Below are 20,288 nucleotides of genomic sequence, written 5' to 3'. Positions count from 1 at the left end.
CCATCTTTATCTTAATCTGGGTGACCTTTGGTCTCCATTTAGCAAACATATTTCTCTGTACAGTATTTCGCTATGTTGGTTAATGGTACAGGAAGAGTCACAACTCTTGGAGCCATTTTTTATTGTTCTTTCTCATACTTTCCTTCTTTAATCTTTTCTATCATCGTCTGTACTTTCTCTCTTCTCATCACCTAGACTACTTGCCTAGAATTTCACCTGGACTTTTCATCTAGTTCCTAACTACTCTTCCTGCATCCAGTTTTGCTGTCCTGTAATCCAGTTTGCACCTCCTCCCAGAGTGACTTTTCCAAGACACCTGAATGTCACTTTTCTGATTAACATCTTTCAGAGGCTTCCATTGCTTAGACAATAAAATCTAGGCTCTATATCAAGACTTGATGATTTATTGTTTTCCTCTCTCCAGCTGTACCCGACAATTTACTCCAGCCCCTCTCTGGTTCCACCAATCACTAAATCTCCCAAATACCTCATACACTAAATGCTCCCATGCTTCCTTCCAATCTTACTATAGTCTGAATGAGGAGAAGACATTATAGTGGGTAGTATAGAGATACATTTAGGAAAAAAACAAAAGTCAGAAAAACTACTAGCCTTTAAGTTTTAAATGTGGCTTTCTAAAGCTTTCTCAGCTAGAACATTTACATTCTCCGCTAGAATATTTACAATGACAAGCTCATTGTAATTCTCAGTGAAAAATTAGCTGACTCACTCTCAAGTAGGTGAAGTTAAGCAACTACTTGCCATATCTTGGAGTGTCTACGTAATTGAATGTCACACCTATTTCCCATCCCAGAAATAGAATCACCCTCCTCTGGACCTCACGAAGATGGCTACCCGAGGGCGTCGCTACGTCGTACGTCATCACGTGCGGGGATGAGAGTGGGGCCCTCAAGGGAGTCGGGGGCGGGGCGGGGCGGGGCGGGGCAGGCCGAGCAGGTGAGGCGGGGCTAGGCGGGATCGGATCTGATCGGGGAGGGGCGGGGCCCGAGAGGGGTCGCTGGCGCTTCTGCTATTCTGCCGGTGCGCGCGGCGGCGGAGGCAGCGCCCGCCCGGAGGCTCCGCTCGACGCTCGCGGGGACAGCGTGCGGGGACAGCGTGCGCGGACCGCCGGTTCAGACCACGGCGGCGCTGTGGCCGAACACGAGAGTGGCAGCGAGGACCGGCGACCCGCGCCCGAGCTCCGCGGGCGGGAAGCGCTCGGGACTGGGGCAGCCCCGGCGCCTCCTAAACCCGCGGGGCCGCGGCCACGGTCGCAGTGACGGTCAAGGGGCCGGGACCCGAGGAGACGCGCAGGCTCCTCCTCCGGCGGCCGGCGGGGACCGCACCTGCGCCTCCCGCGCTCGGCCCGCCCCGCGCCCGGCCCGCCCCGCGCCGGCCCGGCGGCTCTCACCTGCGCGGCGGACTGGGGCAGGGGCTGGGGACCGGGCGGCACCATGAACAGCGGCGGCGCCAACATCACCTACGCCAGCCGCAAGCGGCGGAAGCCCGTGCAGAAAACGTGAGTGTCCGGGCGGCCCAGGCGTGAGGCGCCTACTGCCGCCGACCGAGAGGCGCGGCCCGTCGCCACCCAGCGCTGGATGTTCCCGCTTCGGTGGCGCACGGCCTGCGGGGCGTGCGCGCCTCTCGCCTCCGCACTCGGTCCTCCTCGCGGTCCTCGTTTGTTGACAGCTCTCACCTGCCCGCCTTTGGTGCTGGTGGATTAGGGCGCCTAAACCCGTCTCCAAATCCCTCTCCTCTCTGAACATCCGCTCGCTCGCTCGGGTTAAGGTTAGGGGAGAGGACAGTCTCAGCATGCTGACTGTGGGTGGGAAACTTGGTAGGGCGAGGTGTTTTCAGGCGCTGAGCACGTGCCGTCTGGAAGGAAGGCAGGCAGGAAGGACAGGGCAGAAGCACCTCTACAGGAACCTGTCCTCTGTGGCATGGTTTCTGCGGGGCTTTCTTATTTACCTAAGAACCAGGCTGCAGTCATCGCGCGGCACCTGCCCCGTGTGAGCCTGTGGGGAGCTGTCACCTCGGTGAGGTGTGGATGGGAGAAGGGGACGCGTGCGGTGGAGGAGGGTGGCAGTGCATAGCCACTTTTTCAGCTTTCTTCTCACTTTCTGGGGGTGGTTTTAGAGTCCGTAAAGTAAGATTTACACCTAGATTTATATAGAGAGAAGTTCCGTTCTTGGTATGTACCTGTAATTCTCTTCCCCCCCCCCACTTCAAAATTTCGTCCAATCTAATAGTGATTACAGACTTGGATTTTGTTTTGGACGTATATTTGTATAAGTTGAAAAGTACGTTAGAATATTTTTTTTTCAGAAAAACAATCCCACACTTTACACATCTCCTTTTGTGAGTTGGCTGTATCGAGAGATTGTTCTTAATCATTATCTTTGAATTCTTTTTGCTTCATCAAGTATTTTTCACATTTTTACAAACAAGTTTAATAACACAGAAATGGTTACTTATAGGAACTCAGAAGTGTGCATTTTGCTTTAAACTCAGCAGTCACTATATGTGAACCTAGAAAAAGTACAATTTAAGATTTATCCAGTGTTTGAAATTGGTCTCATTATTCTGGAACTTTAGTGTGCTTTAAGGATTTACGTTATAATTATCCTTCAGATCGAGACTTTTAAATGAGCATGAACAGAAGACACAAATACACGGACTGAAATTTGGAAGTGTTAGGGTACAGTGTTTCTGACTGGAATATTGCCGAGTCAGCAATCTCTTGGCAATTCTGAGACATAAATTTTTAATGCTTTTTTTTTCTTTTTGGGAGAATGGTTTCTTCTATTAAAAGGTATTTGTCTAATTCAATTTTGTCCTTGATAACTAAAATTGACAGGCATCCCAAATGCCTGTTCTATGTATTTATTAATATAAGAGTATACTTAGAATGAGATATATATATATATATAAAATATGGGTATCATGGATTTATGTACATAAGTCAGAAAATTTGAAGCCTTGGTAGGGTTTTCGGATATTGAGTTTCAGTCAATATGCCCTTTAAAAAGGATGTACATTGCTTTGTAACAAAATTAAATCCCTTAATTGTAAAGTTTAATACTTTTGGTTTCTAGTTAATATCTTATGAAAGATCTTTTTGCATTTTTTTTTGTGTGTAAGAGGTTCCTTTTAGATTTTAATGTACTTTCTTGGACTTTACTTGTATTTTCCTCGTTCCCTTGCACTTTGTTTAGTCTTTATAGACATTTATCAGATCTTTCCTGAGTACCGTCAATTGCTTCTAATTGTACAAATGCCCTAAATATCACCAACTCACTGTGTAAGAAAAAGCCTAGTGCTGGCATTTACCTGACTGAAAGGCACAGTTAGTCAAAGTTAATCATGCTCTAAGAATGAGGCCATTATATAGTAACATGAGTTTTTAAATTAAACTACTAGTAGGTGGCTGATGAGGTCTAAAACAAACTTTGGGGAAAATTACATCTTGTTTGAGCTGCAAGTACTGTCCTGATCTGCTTAACTTTGACCCTTTTATTTTTTTTAAATGGTGACCATTTTATTTTATTTATAGAGAAAATGTGTTGTAGAATAATTGTAGAACTGGGAAAGAAAAAAAGATGGCTATTGCTGTATACAATTCCGTGAATTCTTGGAATGAAGTTGGTGACATGATTTTCACCTGAAGCTCTTTTGGTCAGTTTTCAATTGAGTTTATGAAACAAAATAAACTCCCTCTAGTGGCAGGACTCATATTGAAAATTTTAAGTAGGAAATACATTTAGAATGTGTTAAATTTAATCTCACTAAAGTATATGGTAGACTGAAAAAATGTTTCATTTCTCTTTGGAGTAATGAAAATTAGGAAATTAAAGGATTTGAAACAGCCTTGCATCTGACCCATTTTTCTTCTTTTCGAAGAAAATTTCAAAGAAAATTAGAATCTCTTGTAACTCTTCTTGGAATCTTGTTCCATACTTGGTAAACCTACTCAAAAAGAGAACAAATAATTTTGTTTAAAACCTATTCTTATTTTATTCTCGTTGGAGATGAAAACATCTCTTTATTTTGATATTTTGTCTCATGTAGAGAACTGCACTGTAGAACTAAACAGAATCTGTCTTTCTCTAGTGATGATAACTTTGAGTATATTTTTGATGTTTTGATTTTTACAGAAAATGTTTTAATGGTGTTTCAATTTACTGTATTTCTAGAACATTAATACTGAACATTGGTGTTGGATAAATGACAGCTACACTTAAAAATGATACCAGCAGTAGTGGTGGTATGGCTAGCTGTTATGAGTCTTTGGGACTGGAAGTAACTTCTGACATTAGATGATCCTCTGTTAAAATGCACACTAAGGAAAGCTTTTACTTTATTGACACACCAATAGTACTAACACACTGTAAAAGTCTAGTCTTTTCTTGCTAAATTGCATTTTATTTTATTTGAACAATACAGACCTCATTTATGTATATACACTTATGAAATTTTATTACCTCTAAGACACTCACGAAGTATTTCATAATAGTTATAGTATGATGCCACTTTCTAAATAGCACCTGAAATAAAAAGATGGGGCTTTTCTGTTGCATAGTTAATTCTCTATTATTTTCCTCTAATGTAGTTTCGTTTGGAGAGCTTATACATTTTGGCTATGGGTGTTCTTGCATGTTGGAAATATGAAATGAAATAAGTGAAACTGTTTACTTATAGGTAACACTAAGTGGCAAAAAGAAACAAGTTGCTGTAAGTTGAGAGTACTCTAAAATAAAAGATGATGTTTAGTTTGCTTACGGTTGTAGATCTGGTCAAGTTTCTTGACATACATATAAAGCAGGACAGTCTATTCCTATACTGCCACTATCACAAGTAAAACTAGCAGAACAAATCATTTTATAAACTATGAAGACTGCTAGAGATGTAATTGAGATTGAAGCATGTGTTGTGTTCCTTACATACTTCTAGCTTGTGTTAGCATAGAGCAATCAATTCTCCTATGAAACAGTAAGAGGCAGTATATGAATATGTTCGCAATTACAGATTCGGCTGAAACATGGCATTTCACTGGTGAATAAACTTAGGTAGCACATGCTTGTTTGGGTATTTATTAAGACAGTTACTTAGAAATAAGGACCATGGACATCTTTAACAACAGTACAGTACCTTTCTACTTGCCTGTTTCTTTTTTTGTATAGTGATTTAATTTAACTTCTGTTTGTTGCTCTTTAATATAAACATTTAGCACAATGCGCTATATACCTCAATTTTTTCACGTTTAGAGTAGTACTAAGGAAACAATATTAAGTAGCGACCAGAGAGTTTAAATTCAAAATTGATGAGGCAGGAAAGGAATTCCTGGGGTTGGATATTGGATCCTAGGTCTTTTGGCTCCAAAGCTTATGTTTTTACCAACTTTATGGTATTCTCTAAGTGAACAAGTTTAATGAAGGCTAATGGTACACCCATATCTTAAGGATTTCCTTTATTCTGCTGTTTCTCCTCAAATAGTTAGCATTATGGCTGAAATAAATTGTTGTTTCCCATGCACAATTTGTTCTTGTTCATCTCATTCTTGTATTCATGTCCTTCCTCTTACAGTCTTTTCCTCCATCCTACTGACTTGCTACTTACCTTCCCCTTTAGAACATTATTGTTAATGTCTGCACAGTGATCTGTTCCATAATTTATTTTACTATTTTCCTTTTTGGGAAAATTCCATTATTTCTAGCCTTTCAGTATTTTAACTAATACTTCAGAGAACACCTTTGAGATATGTAAAGTATGCAAATTATTACTTATTTTCTTAGGAAAAATTCCAGTAAGTCGAATTTTGGGATAGAGATATATGTCCTTAAGGTTGAGTCAAATACACTGAAAGATAGTGTCAAATTGCAATATAAGAAATTTGCAAATTACATTGCCACTGGCAGTCTGTAGATATACATATATCTTTGCATTTCTACTTAAAAATATTAACAATTTTATAGGTAAAAGGGGTGGAGAACACAGTTGAATTTGGATTGTGGTTGTGTGTGGTAGTAGAAGTAGGTGGGTTTGTAGATTTTCTACTTGAAGGGTCCTTTATATATTGATTTGCTTTGTTTTATATTTTTAATCAGTTTTTCAGTTGGTTCTCTTGTCTGTTTTTGATTGAAACATTTAAAATGAATTACTATGAAGTAACTATGTGCACATTTGAAGAGTCAATCATAGGCATATAGTGCCCTCTTAAATTTAGTTTGTTGGGCATTATCCTTTGGCAAATTATTGTAGTGATTAAGAATTTTAGCACTCTTTCATCTCTCCTTAATATTTTTCACTTTCCTCTATCTTCACAATTTAAAATTGAATTCACTTTTAAGATTCATGATTTTTGACTACATAAGTATTATTTACTGCAGAGCTAAGTAATATGCTATGATTACATTTTCTGTGTTACCATTGGTTTCTGTTTCTTTTCTACCTATTTTCCAACTTCACATTTATTTGCATTTGCGTTTAGTTGTCTCTTTGGTTTATTGAAGACAGAGTTTGTGTTTCTGTCTGTGTTTTCTTTATTTTAGCATGACTTTCTGGAAGAGTAGGGTTGGTATACAAAGCTCTGTACTATATAGTCATAAAATTGAAAGTGTCTTGCTTGTATTTAAGACATGACTTAGATGCCCACATCTCCATAAATTCTCTTGAGCATTACTTTTGTAACACCTAGTTATTGAGCAATACATTATGCTTGATTTACTTTGTTATAGAGTGTATTTCCTCCTACTAGGAAAAGTAAGCTCTTTAAAGCTAGGGGCTATCATTTTTCTTTGTAGCTACCAGAGCTTCTTTATGCTATGCACATAGTAGATGTTTGAAATTAACTTAACAATTGACCACCACTTAAAATTTTTCCAGTTGTGTTTTAATTATTCTGGTATAGTGGATTTATTTAGGTGGGGTTTAGGGATAATACTTTAAAATGTGTATGTATATGCATAGAAAAAAGAGAGCATTCATAATAACTTTTTCACAATTATGAAAAAATAGTGATTTCTAAAGCATATTTCTTTTTCCTGGCTTTTTACAATTAATGTGTTGTGTTGGAAATTATGCTTTTTAAACCTCATTTTTTCCTCAAGTATAGCAAACAGGGAAAGCAAAGAACCTATCACAACTGGAGAGCAGCAACAGGACAGTGGCAATAGAATTTTTACTCATTCAAAGTGGCTTCCAGCCAGAATTCTCAGAAGTTTTTGTAGGTTTCTTTTTGCCTTATATAGGGAAGTAAAATATCCACTTGCATTCAGTCTAATGTTAAAATTTGACTTTATTTGTAGTATGTATCGATTCTGTAATATTACATTGAACACAGTTTATGATTGTAAGCATTAAATATTCTCATTCAGAGGTAAATAAGTATGCACTGAAGCTGAGGAGGAAGTGGAGAATGAATGGGGTTGAGTTAGGGCTTATCGCATGTAGTTTATGAGGTTATATTAAGGAATACTGAACTTCGTATTTTCTAGCTGGTGGACAAGGAGTAGCACCATCGTAGATGTGAAGGAGGATCCAGGTTCTAGAAAACATGAATGAGGACATTCAGGTACAGCCACTGCAAATAAAGATAAGCAAATTACGGGTAGGTAGACTGAAGCAGTGGGAGTAGATTAAATCGGCCAGAGGAAACTGCTGATAGAGCAGGCTTAGTACTCTGAGAGATCACTTGTTAAGAAACATCACTTTAACTTCATAGGATTACTGAAACTGTATCTTTGCATGTCATTTTGAAGTTTCATAACAAATATTATATAAAGCACTTACAGTTACACTCACTTGTGATTAAACTGGATTGTTAATTTTTTTCTTTTTGCTTCAAAAACTAGGCACAAATGATGAGCCTGATAGACATTTTAGATTGGGATATTTAAAAAGCTTTAAAAATAGCATCACACTGGCATTGGACATGCCATCGGGCCTGTCACCACCAGTGGTTACAGTGTGCAGTGCTTCAGGAACAGAAGTGTGGCTTGCAGGAAGCTAGGGCTTTGATTTCACAACAGTTCTGACTTACAGGTTGGGACAAGACTTTTAAGGTTAAGGTTTAAAAAAATACCAAGTTGTTTACCTCATTAACATCTTACAGTGTATTTCAGGAGATTTTTTTACCCCCCACCCCCACCCCAGCTCCCAAATCCAATTCTGCAGACATGTTAATTTATATTTAAAATGCAGCCTCTTATTTAAATAATGATTGTCAGTATATTTTGGTGTAAAGACAATATAAAAGTTGAAACACTAGCATAATCCAAGTTAAGTGCGGTTGGTGTAAGATTATTTTTTCTATATGGTTATCCTGTGCATCTTTCATGTATACAGATATGTATGAAACATTTTTACAAAATTTGTATATTTCCATAAAATCAGTGAAAAAGTGGACAAATGTATTACTTTAGGTTTAACAATCTGAAACTGTAAAAGTTTCAAATCCAGTGGAACACACAGCAGAAGTGAATTGTCCTGGCCATACTTATAATTCCTTACACTTTGTTAATTTCCTCAAGAAAGTACATTTGGCTTTTTCTGTGATCTCCAAATACTCTAACCTGGTTCTGTTCTTATCTGTCTTAATTACTACTCAGTCATCTGCCCACTCCTCAGCCCTATACCTAGGTTTGTATCACCCAGGTCACTTTCTGCTTGTTTGTTATACATACCTCCCATTAGGAAATGTAGTTATTTTTCTAAGATTGAGACCTCAGAGTCATGTGCAGCCTTCCCCCACTCAACATTTTCCTCTCCCTTCAGTACCAAGGCCACTTAGTTCAGTGAACTTCTGAGTCAGGTTTAAGTCTCCACTCAAGCCACTGCTTTCTTGTTGTCCTTACCACCACTGCCTTTTGTCAGGCTCTAATCATTTATTTCTTCTCTGAACCCTTCTGCCTGGCATACATTTGAGAGTCCAGTTGTATCAAGTACTATGCTGAGCTCTAAAGATATCAAAATGGACATATGTATAGCAATAAGAGTGACAAGTATATACAATTAGGGTACTTCATACTTTTAGAAATTTGATCTTATTGCTGAATATTTAATAAGGTGCACAGGAATACCTTGGAAATATAGACAGTTCTGCATTGTGTAAAGAAACAGCCTGAGAATACCACACAAGGTTGAATACTATAAAGAGTCAGCACAAGTTAGGCAGCAGTACCACCTAGAGAGAAGTACCTGTAAGTGCTGTTATTTCTCCCTGTCACATCACCTTGTCTTGCTTCACTGTATTACTATCTATTCTCCAGTGTTTCATAATCATTACTGGACACGACCAAGAGTTCAGGACTGGATTGTGAATATAGTTTCACTTTATGTGAAGTTACTTGTGCAGAATATTCCTTAGTGGAATGGTTGTGCAAGACATTTATATGTAAGATACAGAAGATTCCTGGAGCGGAGTAGCTAATCTCTTGGGAGGTAGGACAGAGAACTGTGAAAGTCGTGAGCAGGGACTTTAAGGGCATACATGTTAACAACTGTAAGAAGTTTCTTAGCTGAGGTATAATGGATGAGGAGAGGTTTTAGCTGGAAGAAATGAAGCCAGAGGGTTGAATAGAGGCCAGAAAAATCATGAAGGGTTTTGTGTGCTAAACTAGGAAATATGGACAGTTCAGAGCTACTGAAAGGTTTAGTTAGAGGAATGCTATAGGTTTATGTTTCAGAAAGAAGTTCCTCAGGTACAATCCTCACTTTATCACGCCCTCCTCTGCTTCTCATGGTCTTTATCACCAGAGTCAATTTGGCAAAACATGGGAAGGATCCACTCCAACTCAAAGCTTACGATGACTCCCAGGTATCAAAGTCCAGTTTTCTACCATGACTTTGAGGAAACTCACTGTTCCCTCCATCTTGAGCACTTCTTCATGATACCCACACGACACCCTCTGCATTGTGTATGTGTCTGTGCTGAAACATTACACCAGACACTTTCCTTGGCTATCAAAACCAGATTCTCCATCACTTCTTAGTTCCTTGCTTTATTTTTCTCAGCACTCACCAGCTGGAAAAGTTTATCATCTATTCTCCAACTGGAAGGTAAGCTCCATGAGAACAGTCGCTTTTATATGTTTTGCTCACTACTCAGTGTTCTGCACCTGGCACGTCATAGGTGTTGAGTGTTTGTTGAAAGAATTTGGCAACAACCTTCTTCCCCCTTCTCTCTTTCACTCTGGGCATCACAGTGCAGCGAGGAGCCCTCTCACATTTCACTCTGCCATAGTTTTCCTTCCTCACAAAATCCTGTTCATCTTTTGAGATCCCTCCCAAATGCTACTCTTTCTGTAAAATCTTGTATCAAGCAGTCGCTCCTACTTAGCACTCACAGTGCGTGTTGGATATGTGGTAAAAGAGTGTTTTCCTGGGCTGTGCAGGATATGATAGGTACAAATAAGTATTTTGAAACAAGTTAGTAATTAACAAGTAGACAATTATTCAGAAAGGTAGACAAATATTATAAGTAAATGTTGAAATTCAGTTGGTTAATTAGAGAAATGCAGTAATTAGGTGTGACAAATTTGATAATAAATGCAGTACTGTATAGTTAGGGGAAACTAGCTAGGGAAAGTCACCAATTTTTGTTTAATATGCAATTATACAAATAATGTGGAAAAAGTATTGACTTTTATCTATATACCACTTTACCAACTTGTTATCCTTTTAAAAGCAGAAATAAAATGAACTGTAATACAGAAAAACTGTAATCAGGAAAAATAGGTAAATGCTAAAGAAATCACTTGCTTAGGGACAGTGTAAAAACATCCTGAAATTGCATATATACTTTATCTTTTTATACAAAATATTTTTTCTCTACAAATATCATTGAAAATATAAATTATCTGGAAGTGTTTTGATCAAAGCAAATTACTAGCATTGTACCTAAGCCAATTTCTACTTTATATGACAATAAAATTCTATTTGGCTTATCACAAATGTCTTTGTTGTAAGAATGCACTAGAAAGGTGTAGAGTCATAGTCTTAAAATTGCCTTGGTCTTTCAATTTCTTCTTTATGTTTTAGCATGGGTGTGTGATGATTTGTAAATTTGCTGTAAGTGATTGATTTCTGCAGTGAGATCCTGATCTTGGTTAAGGCCTCTGTGTGAAGTTTCCCAGTTTCTCGTTTCTGAATCTCATGTTCCTCTCTCTCCCATAAGTATCTTTTCTCTCAGGTGATTATCATGTTAAATTTCTGGGGTTTCATTGGACTTTCTAATTGAACATTCTAACACAAACAACGAGAGCTAATAATTAGGTAGAATCACTGCTCAATCAGGAAAGCAAAAGTTACCATTAATCAGAGTTAACCTCTGATATCTGTCATTCAACAAATATCAATAAAACCAAATCTGTTCTTGTTTTAACATCTGGGGACCAGATCAAGATGGCAAGGGGATCTTTATCAGGTGGTGAAAGGGATCTAGGAAGGCTTCAATAATGAGATGACAGTGTTTAAATGTAGGAAGCTGAAAATGATGAAGGTAAACTTTATGGTTTTTCTGTTTATTTGCAACACAAATTATGCTGAGGTGCTTCTTATGGAAGACAGCAAAGGGGCATTTTTTTCACATAATGTATTATAGATTTATTTTCCTTTATCTCACAATGGCTGTGTTTGAGGGAGAAAAAAATTCTAGTAGACTTAATTGCATATTACTACATGTATGTGAAATATAAGTAAGCATTTTCTTCATAATGTATTTAGCATTTTCCTATGATGAGTTCATAAACTTTTTTTTAAAAAGAATTTTAGGTACACAATATGATGACATCCGTCATTGGGAATTTGTACCTTTACATGATGTATCTTGGTTCTTTTCTTTCCCCATAAGCTTTTAAAATAAAACAATAGGAAGAATTTTACCCCTTCTTTTGTTTTACTTAGCTAAGATATGAAACGAAGATTTGGGCAAGACTTATGTAAACTTGAAGTAAATTTTTAAAGTTTGATATATTACAGAAATATTTAAGGAGATGTTATAATGCAATAGATATTTTTGCTTTTGTTTATTTTTTCAGAGTAAAACCAATCCCGGCCGAAGGAATCAAGTCAAATCCTTCCAAGCGACATAGAGATCGACTTAATACAGAGTTGGATCGTCTGGCTAGCCTGCTGCCTTTCCCGCAAGATGTTATTAATAAGCTGGACAAACTTTCAGTTCTTAGGCTCAGTGTCAGTTACCTGAGAGCTAAAAGCTTCTTTGACGGTATGACAGCAGGTTTAATTTTTCTACAATAACTTAGAAAATATGGCTGTTTCTGTGTTGATAAGTATAAAAATTAGCCATGTGTGTGAAAAGTTTTATCTTTTGCTATGTGGAAAAACCTAAGTGGCAAAGTCAAATTTGTGGTTACTCCTAAAATCAGTTTTCTGGTTCCATTCATCAAACAGAGCAGCTACTTACATTTATGTATCATTCTTTGATAGTCATATATTTAGTAATTGTGCTCCAATTATGTATGTTCATTTCTATTTCCCATTCTTCTTCCAATTCAGTTTTTTAAAGTGTCTTTCTCTTTTTTAGAAGGCTAGAATAAGACACATATTAACATTGTGATATGTTGTTGCTAGATTTTCTGATTTCATGGCTATGTCATTTAATTCCTTTTGAAATTATATGTACTTTTATATCAGTGTATGTTTACAATAAGGAAATATAATTAAAGACATTTTTCCTCAGTGGTAAGAACACATTAGTATTGGAATCAAAGGAATTAATTGAATTTCATTCTCCATGGTGCTGACAAACTGTATTATTTTAACCAAACCTGGTAGCATCCCCACCTCAGTTTACTCAGCTGTAAAGGTTGGAATTTGGAGCTCAGTGGCTAGGTGATACTTGTTACTTTTGAATCATACAGTGTTTCATCATCGTAGAATATTTTAAATAGGAAGTTTTTGTTTTAAATGATGTTTCTGTGACTTTTTTTCATGTAAAATAATTCTCTTTTGTGTATTAATAAGTCAACCATAGATGTTTCAAGGAAATTTTTTAAAAGTCATGTTATTTTAGAGACTGTGGTGGAATCTCAGTGGCCTGTATCAGTGCTGCTCAAAATTTCAGTGTGCTTACACATTATCTAGGAATCATGTTAAGATGCAGATTCTTCTTCAGTCGGTTTGGGTGTGGCCAGAGGTTTTGCATTTCTAAGACGCTCTCAGATGATGCTGATATTGCTTGTCTAGGTCACCATGCAGTTTCCAGACAACATATTTACAGATGGAATTTGTAATTTGTATTTAGAATATTGTGTAACAATTCTCCTTTAGATTTATGTTTGCATGATTTAATGTGTTTAGTCTGAACATCTTTTTATTTGTTGGTTTGTATGCTTACATATGTGATTGTTCTTTTGGAAAAAAGTTATGTAGTTTTAACAGTTATGATCTGGGCAGTGTATATTGATTGAAGGTAGTGATTTCAGGGAAAGAATGGGACAGCATTCTATGAACTGTTTAAAAGTTTTCTAGTAGACATTGTATTTTCTCTGTCTTTGAATTTTCAGTTTTATCTTACCGAACCATTCATCTTGGGGATGACTTACGCAGTATTTAGTGACACATCTGTGTGTGTATATTCATCAGCTGTAGAGTCTTTCACGAGAGAGTTGAAACTAGAATCCAGCTTTCTGGATTCCGTGTATTGGTTTTTCTGATCGTATCTCAATTACTACTTTTTTTCTGGGAACTCTCGTATAGCAAACTCAGGACTTCTCCCTAGGTCTCTGATTTTCATGTGTTGCCTCCAATAAACAGCATCAGCATCACTTGTGAAATGATTATAAATGCTCATTCTTGGACCTGTAGACCTATGGAATCACAGACTGGTTGTGGGGCTAGCTGCAGATTGATGTTTGGGAGCCTCTGCTGCAAATTGTAACCTGACCCCCATGCCAGCTCCTTGGAATTCTGTCCTTTTCCTTAGCACTTATTGCCATGCTGTGCTTAATGCCTGACTGTGTGGTAGATTCCAGGAAGATGTCTGTCATCCCTACCCTTGGAGAGTTTATGTCTAGAAGCTTGAGTCTGGTATAGTTTATTGACTCAGGTCATTTTACTTTTCCATTTGCTTCTCCTTTATAACGAGAACTCAAACTATACATATTTTTTAAATGTATAGATTGTGTAGTAGAACAGAACTAAAGTTATTTGGTATAACCAGTGTGCCATTTAAGTTCTAACATAATTCCCACCTCTAGATATATGTGTGTATGTAAGCACATACATACCTACACACATGCACACACATATGTTTAATGTGTATGTTATATATGTATATGTATATATACACACATGTACATATACATATATATATGATTTGACTTCTGTTATTCAGTGCCTCAAAGGAGATTCCAAGTCTACCTTCTAAAGAATGTTATAGCCTAACAGGGCTCATCGTGGAGCTCTTGTTAAAAAATATTTTCTCAGCTCTCCATTAATGAGCTAATTTACTTGTTATTGTGGTCGTGTTTTTGACAGTAGTATCTTATTATCTACAGTAGGATCTTATTCTTTCATCAATTATATTATTTTTAATTTTAGATTCTGTACATTACTGGTTCCAAATTCAATGGTCATGAGAATATCTGGAAAGCATGTTTAAATGCACATTCTAGGACATGCCTTTTTTATATGCTCAATAGATTTTATATAAAAACACAGAAATCAGAATTTAAACAAGCATGTTAAAGAGTCTACAGTAGGGTCCTAGTTTGGCCTTGACTGTGCCCTTAACTAGTTTTAAAAATTATTTGCTTTGCCTTTGGAAGGAAAAATCCAAACATAACAAAATTTTAGAAAGACTATAAATGTGTTCACTTGGGCTTTAGTGGCATGCATATCTCCTATACAGTACCCAGGTTATTCTATACAGGAAGGAATATAGACATAGAAGGTGAGGGGGTATAAATTAGTTAGAAACAAAAAAGATCTCAACATCTTCAGAATGTCAGTGGTCTGGAGTGACAGTACACTATTTCAGAGTACGTAGAGAATGAAATCTGGGGGGTAACCTCTGGGAACTGCAAAATGCTATATGCAAAGTAGGAGACCTGGAGCGTGCTGGTGGTGTTTAGGGTTTTCAGGCACACTTAGACCCACTCTCCCACTGTTGGGGAAACTGTTTAGCAAAGTGAAGGGAAACTCAAAATGAATAACAGGATGCAAACAGGGGGTGTGTAAATTCCTGCGGAAAGAACAATATAAACGAATAATCATACAATCTTTTCAGAAAGGAAACTCAAGTTTTACTATAACAATAGATATTTTTCCAAGAAAATACATCTATTTATTGCAAGTTTAAATAATCCAACTTGAATGGATCCTCTTATAGTTTGGGGCCATGACTATATTGCTATTGCTGTCTGAAAAGCAATGCTGCATTTTAAGCGCAGCATTAATATTTATCCATTTCTAATTAACTGAAACATTCTAAAATGTAAATTTAAAGTAATTCAACAGGACTTAGTAATTTCTCAGATATGGTAAAGTCAGAAGCAGTTTGATATTATCTGAGTATTAAGGTCAGTTATCACATTATCCTGAGATGGAAGGTATTTTAAAAAATTTAAATCATTTAATGACTATGAATAACAGTAGTTTATTTACAGGGACTAAGATTTGGGTAATTACAATGTAACCATTGAAGTTGGTTGATGTTAGGGAAAGGATTGTTTGCTCCTGTATTGTGTCTCTTAACAATTGTCAAGCAGTAAACAGTGGACCTATTGACCAATTTAGTCAGTGTGGTGATATTTTATTCTTAGGAATAATTTCAGCATATATTAATTTTAATTACATTTCCTTATTAACTTTTGAAGTGTTCATTTGCATGTAAGAGTTGTATTTTTTAATAACAACACAAAAATGAAATTGGGAGAAAAATGCAAATTTGGGAATGACTATCTTTCTTGTTTAAAAGACACAAATATCTTAGAAGGGAAAAAGGCAGAAAAATGTTTTTATCACAGTAGTGGTTAGATGTCATGTGGCATTTATTCAGTAAAATATTTATTATATTGCACCATTTAAAATGTAACAATATATGAAATGTTTAACATCCTCCATTATATTTGAGTCATAGGCTATTTTTGTGACATCTTCATAATTGAGATGTATAAACTTGTGGAAAAAAACACTTAGAAACAAACAAAAAAGAAGATTCTGTATAGGATATTGTTAACCTATAAGAACTGAATTTCTAGATCCAAGTTACTAATTTGAAAGACTCAGAGATAGAGGAACATCTGAGTCCTTGATTCATAGTTATGTGCTTAAAATAATAACCATTTTACAAACCTCAGAATTATTTACATTAGAATATTTAAATTTATAAAACGTAAAAATGTTATGGGAAAGACAACATGGCAGTTATTAGATGTGATGATCTAATGTTTATTAGTTATAATATTAGATGCGAAGTTAGATGTGATGATCGTACATTTTTTGACCTCATGGTTTGTCATGCATCTTTGTTGACTTTATTTTAAACTAAAAAATTGTAATTATTCTTTCCTAGGTCTTCCTTTTAAAGATGCTTTAATTATTTCTTTCCAGTTTATTAGGTTTTGAAGAGAAAGCTGTTGTGATTGTTTATCCTCTGCTTGAGCATTTGTGTGAATTTCAGTCCTATTTTGGTAACTCTTAAAAGCAAAACATTATTCTTGGAAATTAAAAAAAATTACATAGTATGCCATGTACAAGCATGAATAAGCAATAAAAATGAACTTTCAAGTGCTCTTAAAGATTGATGTTTTATAAAGTCTAGATGGATTTGTACATCTTTTTCATTCATGGGAATTTTATAATTTCATATGCTTTCCAATAACTTTTAAATTATACAACAGTATAATTTAAATACAAACAAATACAAACAATATTTGCCAAGGAATGTACAGAAACCTTAGTATCACAGCAAATGTGGTTTCTTAAATCTAGGAATGTCTAAAGTAAGTTTATTTGCATAACAGTTTAGCACATTTGAAATCATCATAAACCCATAGCATTACTCCTCTTAGCTTGTTATTTAGCTATATGTTTCCCCCCAAATTCCCATTCTAAAACTTGAAAATCTACTGATAAGATTGATGATAACTTTGTAGCTAAAACTATATAAATCTAGAAATTCTTTTAGATTTTAATTTATGGAGCTTATGTAATAAGATCCAAGTAGATTTATACATGTATAAATAAAAAGAATAGTAGAGCATCCTCATTAGGTGAATATTCAAAATCCTGGCTTTTATAGTTAACATTCTGACCTCTTTGGATCAAACATTTAATCTCTCTTTCCTACAGTTATCCCAATTTACAGTATATAATTCATTAGACTGTATGAATAAATGTAATATCTTATTATATAATTTTACACAGTAAACTTACCTGAATGTTTTGATTGCTTTAAAAAGTACATAAAAACACATTGACAAATATCTGAGATTCAAACAGAACTTAAACTTACACATTGTATATTGTATATTTTGTCCCATCTTTTAAATTTAGTGAATAATACTTCCTCCTCATGCTGGAGATTGAATCTAGGGCCTCAAGCATGCTAGGAAAATGCTCTCTCACTGGGATATACCTCAGCCCTGAGAGGTCTGTCTTTGGTAGTTAATGTTAGATGGGTCTAGAATCCTAAGTTGGCCATAAACAGGTTTAGTTAGTCATAAATTTAAGCTTTTAACTTTTTATAAAGAATTTTTAGGGAAGACCACCATTTTGGTGATATTAAAGCTAACCAATTTCAAGCAATTTAAAAAAAAAAATTCAAATACAGACTTAAATTATCTATAAGTAACCTTTTGGTATTCTGTGAGGCATTATAACCAGGTTAATAGAAGTATACACTTTTATAGTGTTTTAAAAATTGTATTCATATATAATGTTAAATTAATCACCTTAAAGCCTATAAACAAACATATATTACCAGTAATCATTTTTTCATAATATTTCTTATATTTTTTAATCATGCTTTTGTAGCCTTTTGATTTTTTTAATTAATAAATTTTAGTAAGTAGCTCAGACTCATTTAATAAATGTTAAGAGCTGGAAATTAAATTTTAGAGTTATTATAATATTGTTGGACTAATATTTTAACCCATGAAAGTGAATAAAATTCTGTAAGTGGAGAAACATGTAGGGTAAGAGAGAAAATATCAAATATAAGATGTTTTAATGATGAGGTGAGCTGGGGAAGGAAATCTGGAATAAGAAACTATGATAAGGTGATACTGAGTTCACTTAAGTTGCCTTCATTTGGTGGGTGGAGCAGTTTCTTAAATTAGAGAGACAAAGAGAATTGTACATGAAAACATAAACTAAAATGAAATTAAAGTCCCAGTGGAAAAGTAATCATCCTAAAGAAGATAATTTCTGCTCCTGGGTTGTCTACAGAAGCCATAAAGCCATTCTGGTGTCAGGAGTGGGAGGTTAGAGAGATAAACAGTCAAATTGGATTGATCCACTTAAGGAACCTAAATTGTCCATTCTCAATTGAATCTGGTTTTTTTCTGGGTTTTTTTTTTTTTTAACCTGAAATTTTCCCACATGATGTGAGGATACCTTTTATTGTGAGTTTTATAGACTATTCTCCTGCAGTTGGATTCTTGGTCATGTCTAGTTTCTGTTTCTCTGTAACAGAAAAGGGAGATTGTGTCTGGTAATGAGAGGACAGGCAGGCAAGAGATGCAGATGGCAGTTCAGATAATTAATTTTTTGTGGCTTTTGATAAGACCTTTTGCCTCACTGTTCCCATTGCTTTCATCTCAACATGGACAGTAATAATATCCGCCTGCCATTTTAAGGTTCTGGTAGTTTAACCCTAAAAATAAAATATCTATGAAATAAACCTTATAATTAAAATTATCATTGCCACACAGGCCATAATTAATACCTATATAATCCTAATATTTTACTTGTTTTCATGGAGAGCTTTATTGTTGTAGTTGTTGTAGTGGCCTTTAGGGATTGGTATCAATATCATCTGAGAATCCTTTTGTTGAATTAGTTGTGTATTTTGATTTAGAGATGGAAATTTGCTAATAAACTTTTTTTCCCCAGTCTTTTGATAGAATATGTGGCAGTTTACTTCCCACATTTTCTTTTATCAGAAGAGACACATACTCACATCTAGATACTTTGTTTAGTGAATAGAGATGGCTTGCTTTGGTAAGGATATGAACTGAACAGAGCATGCTTTTCTGTTACTGCCCCGTGCTTCAGCCTTAAATTATGGGCTTCTGTCTTTGTAAAATTGGAATTAGAGTTATTTTCTAAAGATACTCATACTAGTAAGTATGCCCTTCTAGCATGGAAATGATAATTTTAAAGAATATGAGGTAATTAGACCCAGAACATTCCTAAGTTATTTCCTAAATCCTAATGTTCAGAGTGGCACTTGGTCCTCAGTATCATCTGGGATTATTAGCAATGCAGACTGTGGAATTCCATCCTGGAGCTTCTGAGTCAGAAATTATAGAGATGGGAGGGGGCAGCTTAGAATTAATAAGGCTTAGGTGCTTCTGATGCCTGTGAAAGTTTATGAATTGCTGTCCTGGTTGGTTACATTCTGCTATTCCAAGTGTGGTTTGAATTCTAGTCTTGCATGTGTGAGAAGAAAGTCCAACCCAGGCTCTCATTAAAGAGCTATATTAGTTGCTTTGATTGGTCACATTAGTGCAGAGATATAATACACAGTTACAGAGGAATTGCATGCTGAGTATGTACCTAGGAGGATGCTAAGTGACAGACAGCCTGCAGTTATTCTCCATTTGAGAATGGTAATAGAATTGACTTTTAAGGACTTTTTCAACATGAAAATAATTTGCTTAAAAAGTACCTACTAGTTCCTTCATCTACAATCACAAATATATAAATTAGCATTTGCATTTTTTATAAACTGAATTTACCCTGCCCTTGTGTTTAGAGATTTGTAGGGAGAAAAGAAAGATCTGTCAGTATTATCAGAAGCTGCAGGACTATATAGATCCAATCTTTGTTTCCCAGGAATTTAGCATTTGGTTTTCTTTAATTTCAGTTCCTTCTTTCCTTCTTCCCTCAGAAGGAGAGCACTTCATTTATAAAAGAAAACAGTATATTGAAGTGAAATATGTATTTTTTTACCCCACATTATGTAGAAGAAACTCCCTTTAGGTACTCTTAATATGTTGTGTGGTAATTTTTCTGTGTACATTAGGAACTGTTGCATTACTTCTTTATGTGTTTGGTTGAATTTTAAAATAAGTCTTCACTTTGCACTCATGCTTATATCA

The 20,288-nt window shown here is 35.9% G+C and overlaps 1 protein-coding gene across 2 annotated transcripts in view; it reads left to right on the top strand.

The window, feature by feature from the left end:
• The first annotated feature begins 1,023 nt into the window (after positions 1–1,023).
• Ahr (aryl hydrocarbon receptor) overlaps positions 1,024–20,288 on the top strand; it is a 140,650-nt gene continuing 121,385 nt past the window's right edge. Inside the window, exons 1-2 of one of the 2 annotated variants that reach the window (XM_004839591.4) lie at positions 1,024–1,519; positions 12,036–12,223. In XM_004839591.4, the coding sequence (XP_004839648.1) occupies positions 1,455–1,519; positions 12,036–12,223 (253 nt within the window). In that variant the 5' untranslated portion in view covers positions 1,024–1,454. Of the gene's footprint in view, positions 1,520–1,563; positions 2,042–12,035; positions 12,224–20,288 lie in introns of those variants that run through there. The other variant, XM_021254149.2, reaches the window with a different exon arrangement.

Source organism: Heterocephalus glaber, unplaced genomic scaffold (assembly GCF_053883595.1).
Source record: "Heterocephalus glaber isolate CG9 unplaced genomic scaffold, H.glaber_assembly_v1.0 deba00000676, whole genome shotgun sequence".
NCBI lineage: Eukaryota > Metazoa > Chordata > Mammalia > Rodentia > Bathyergidae > Heterocephalus > Heterocephalus glaber.
This window is presented reverse-complemented; position numbering and strand designations above follow the sequence as displayed.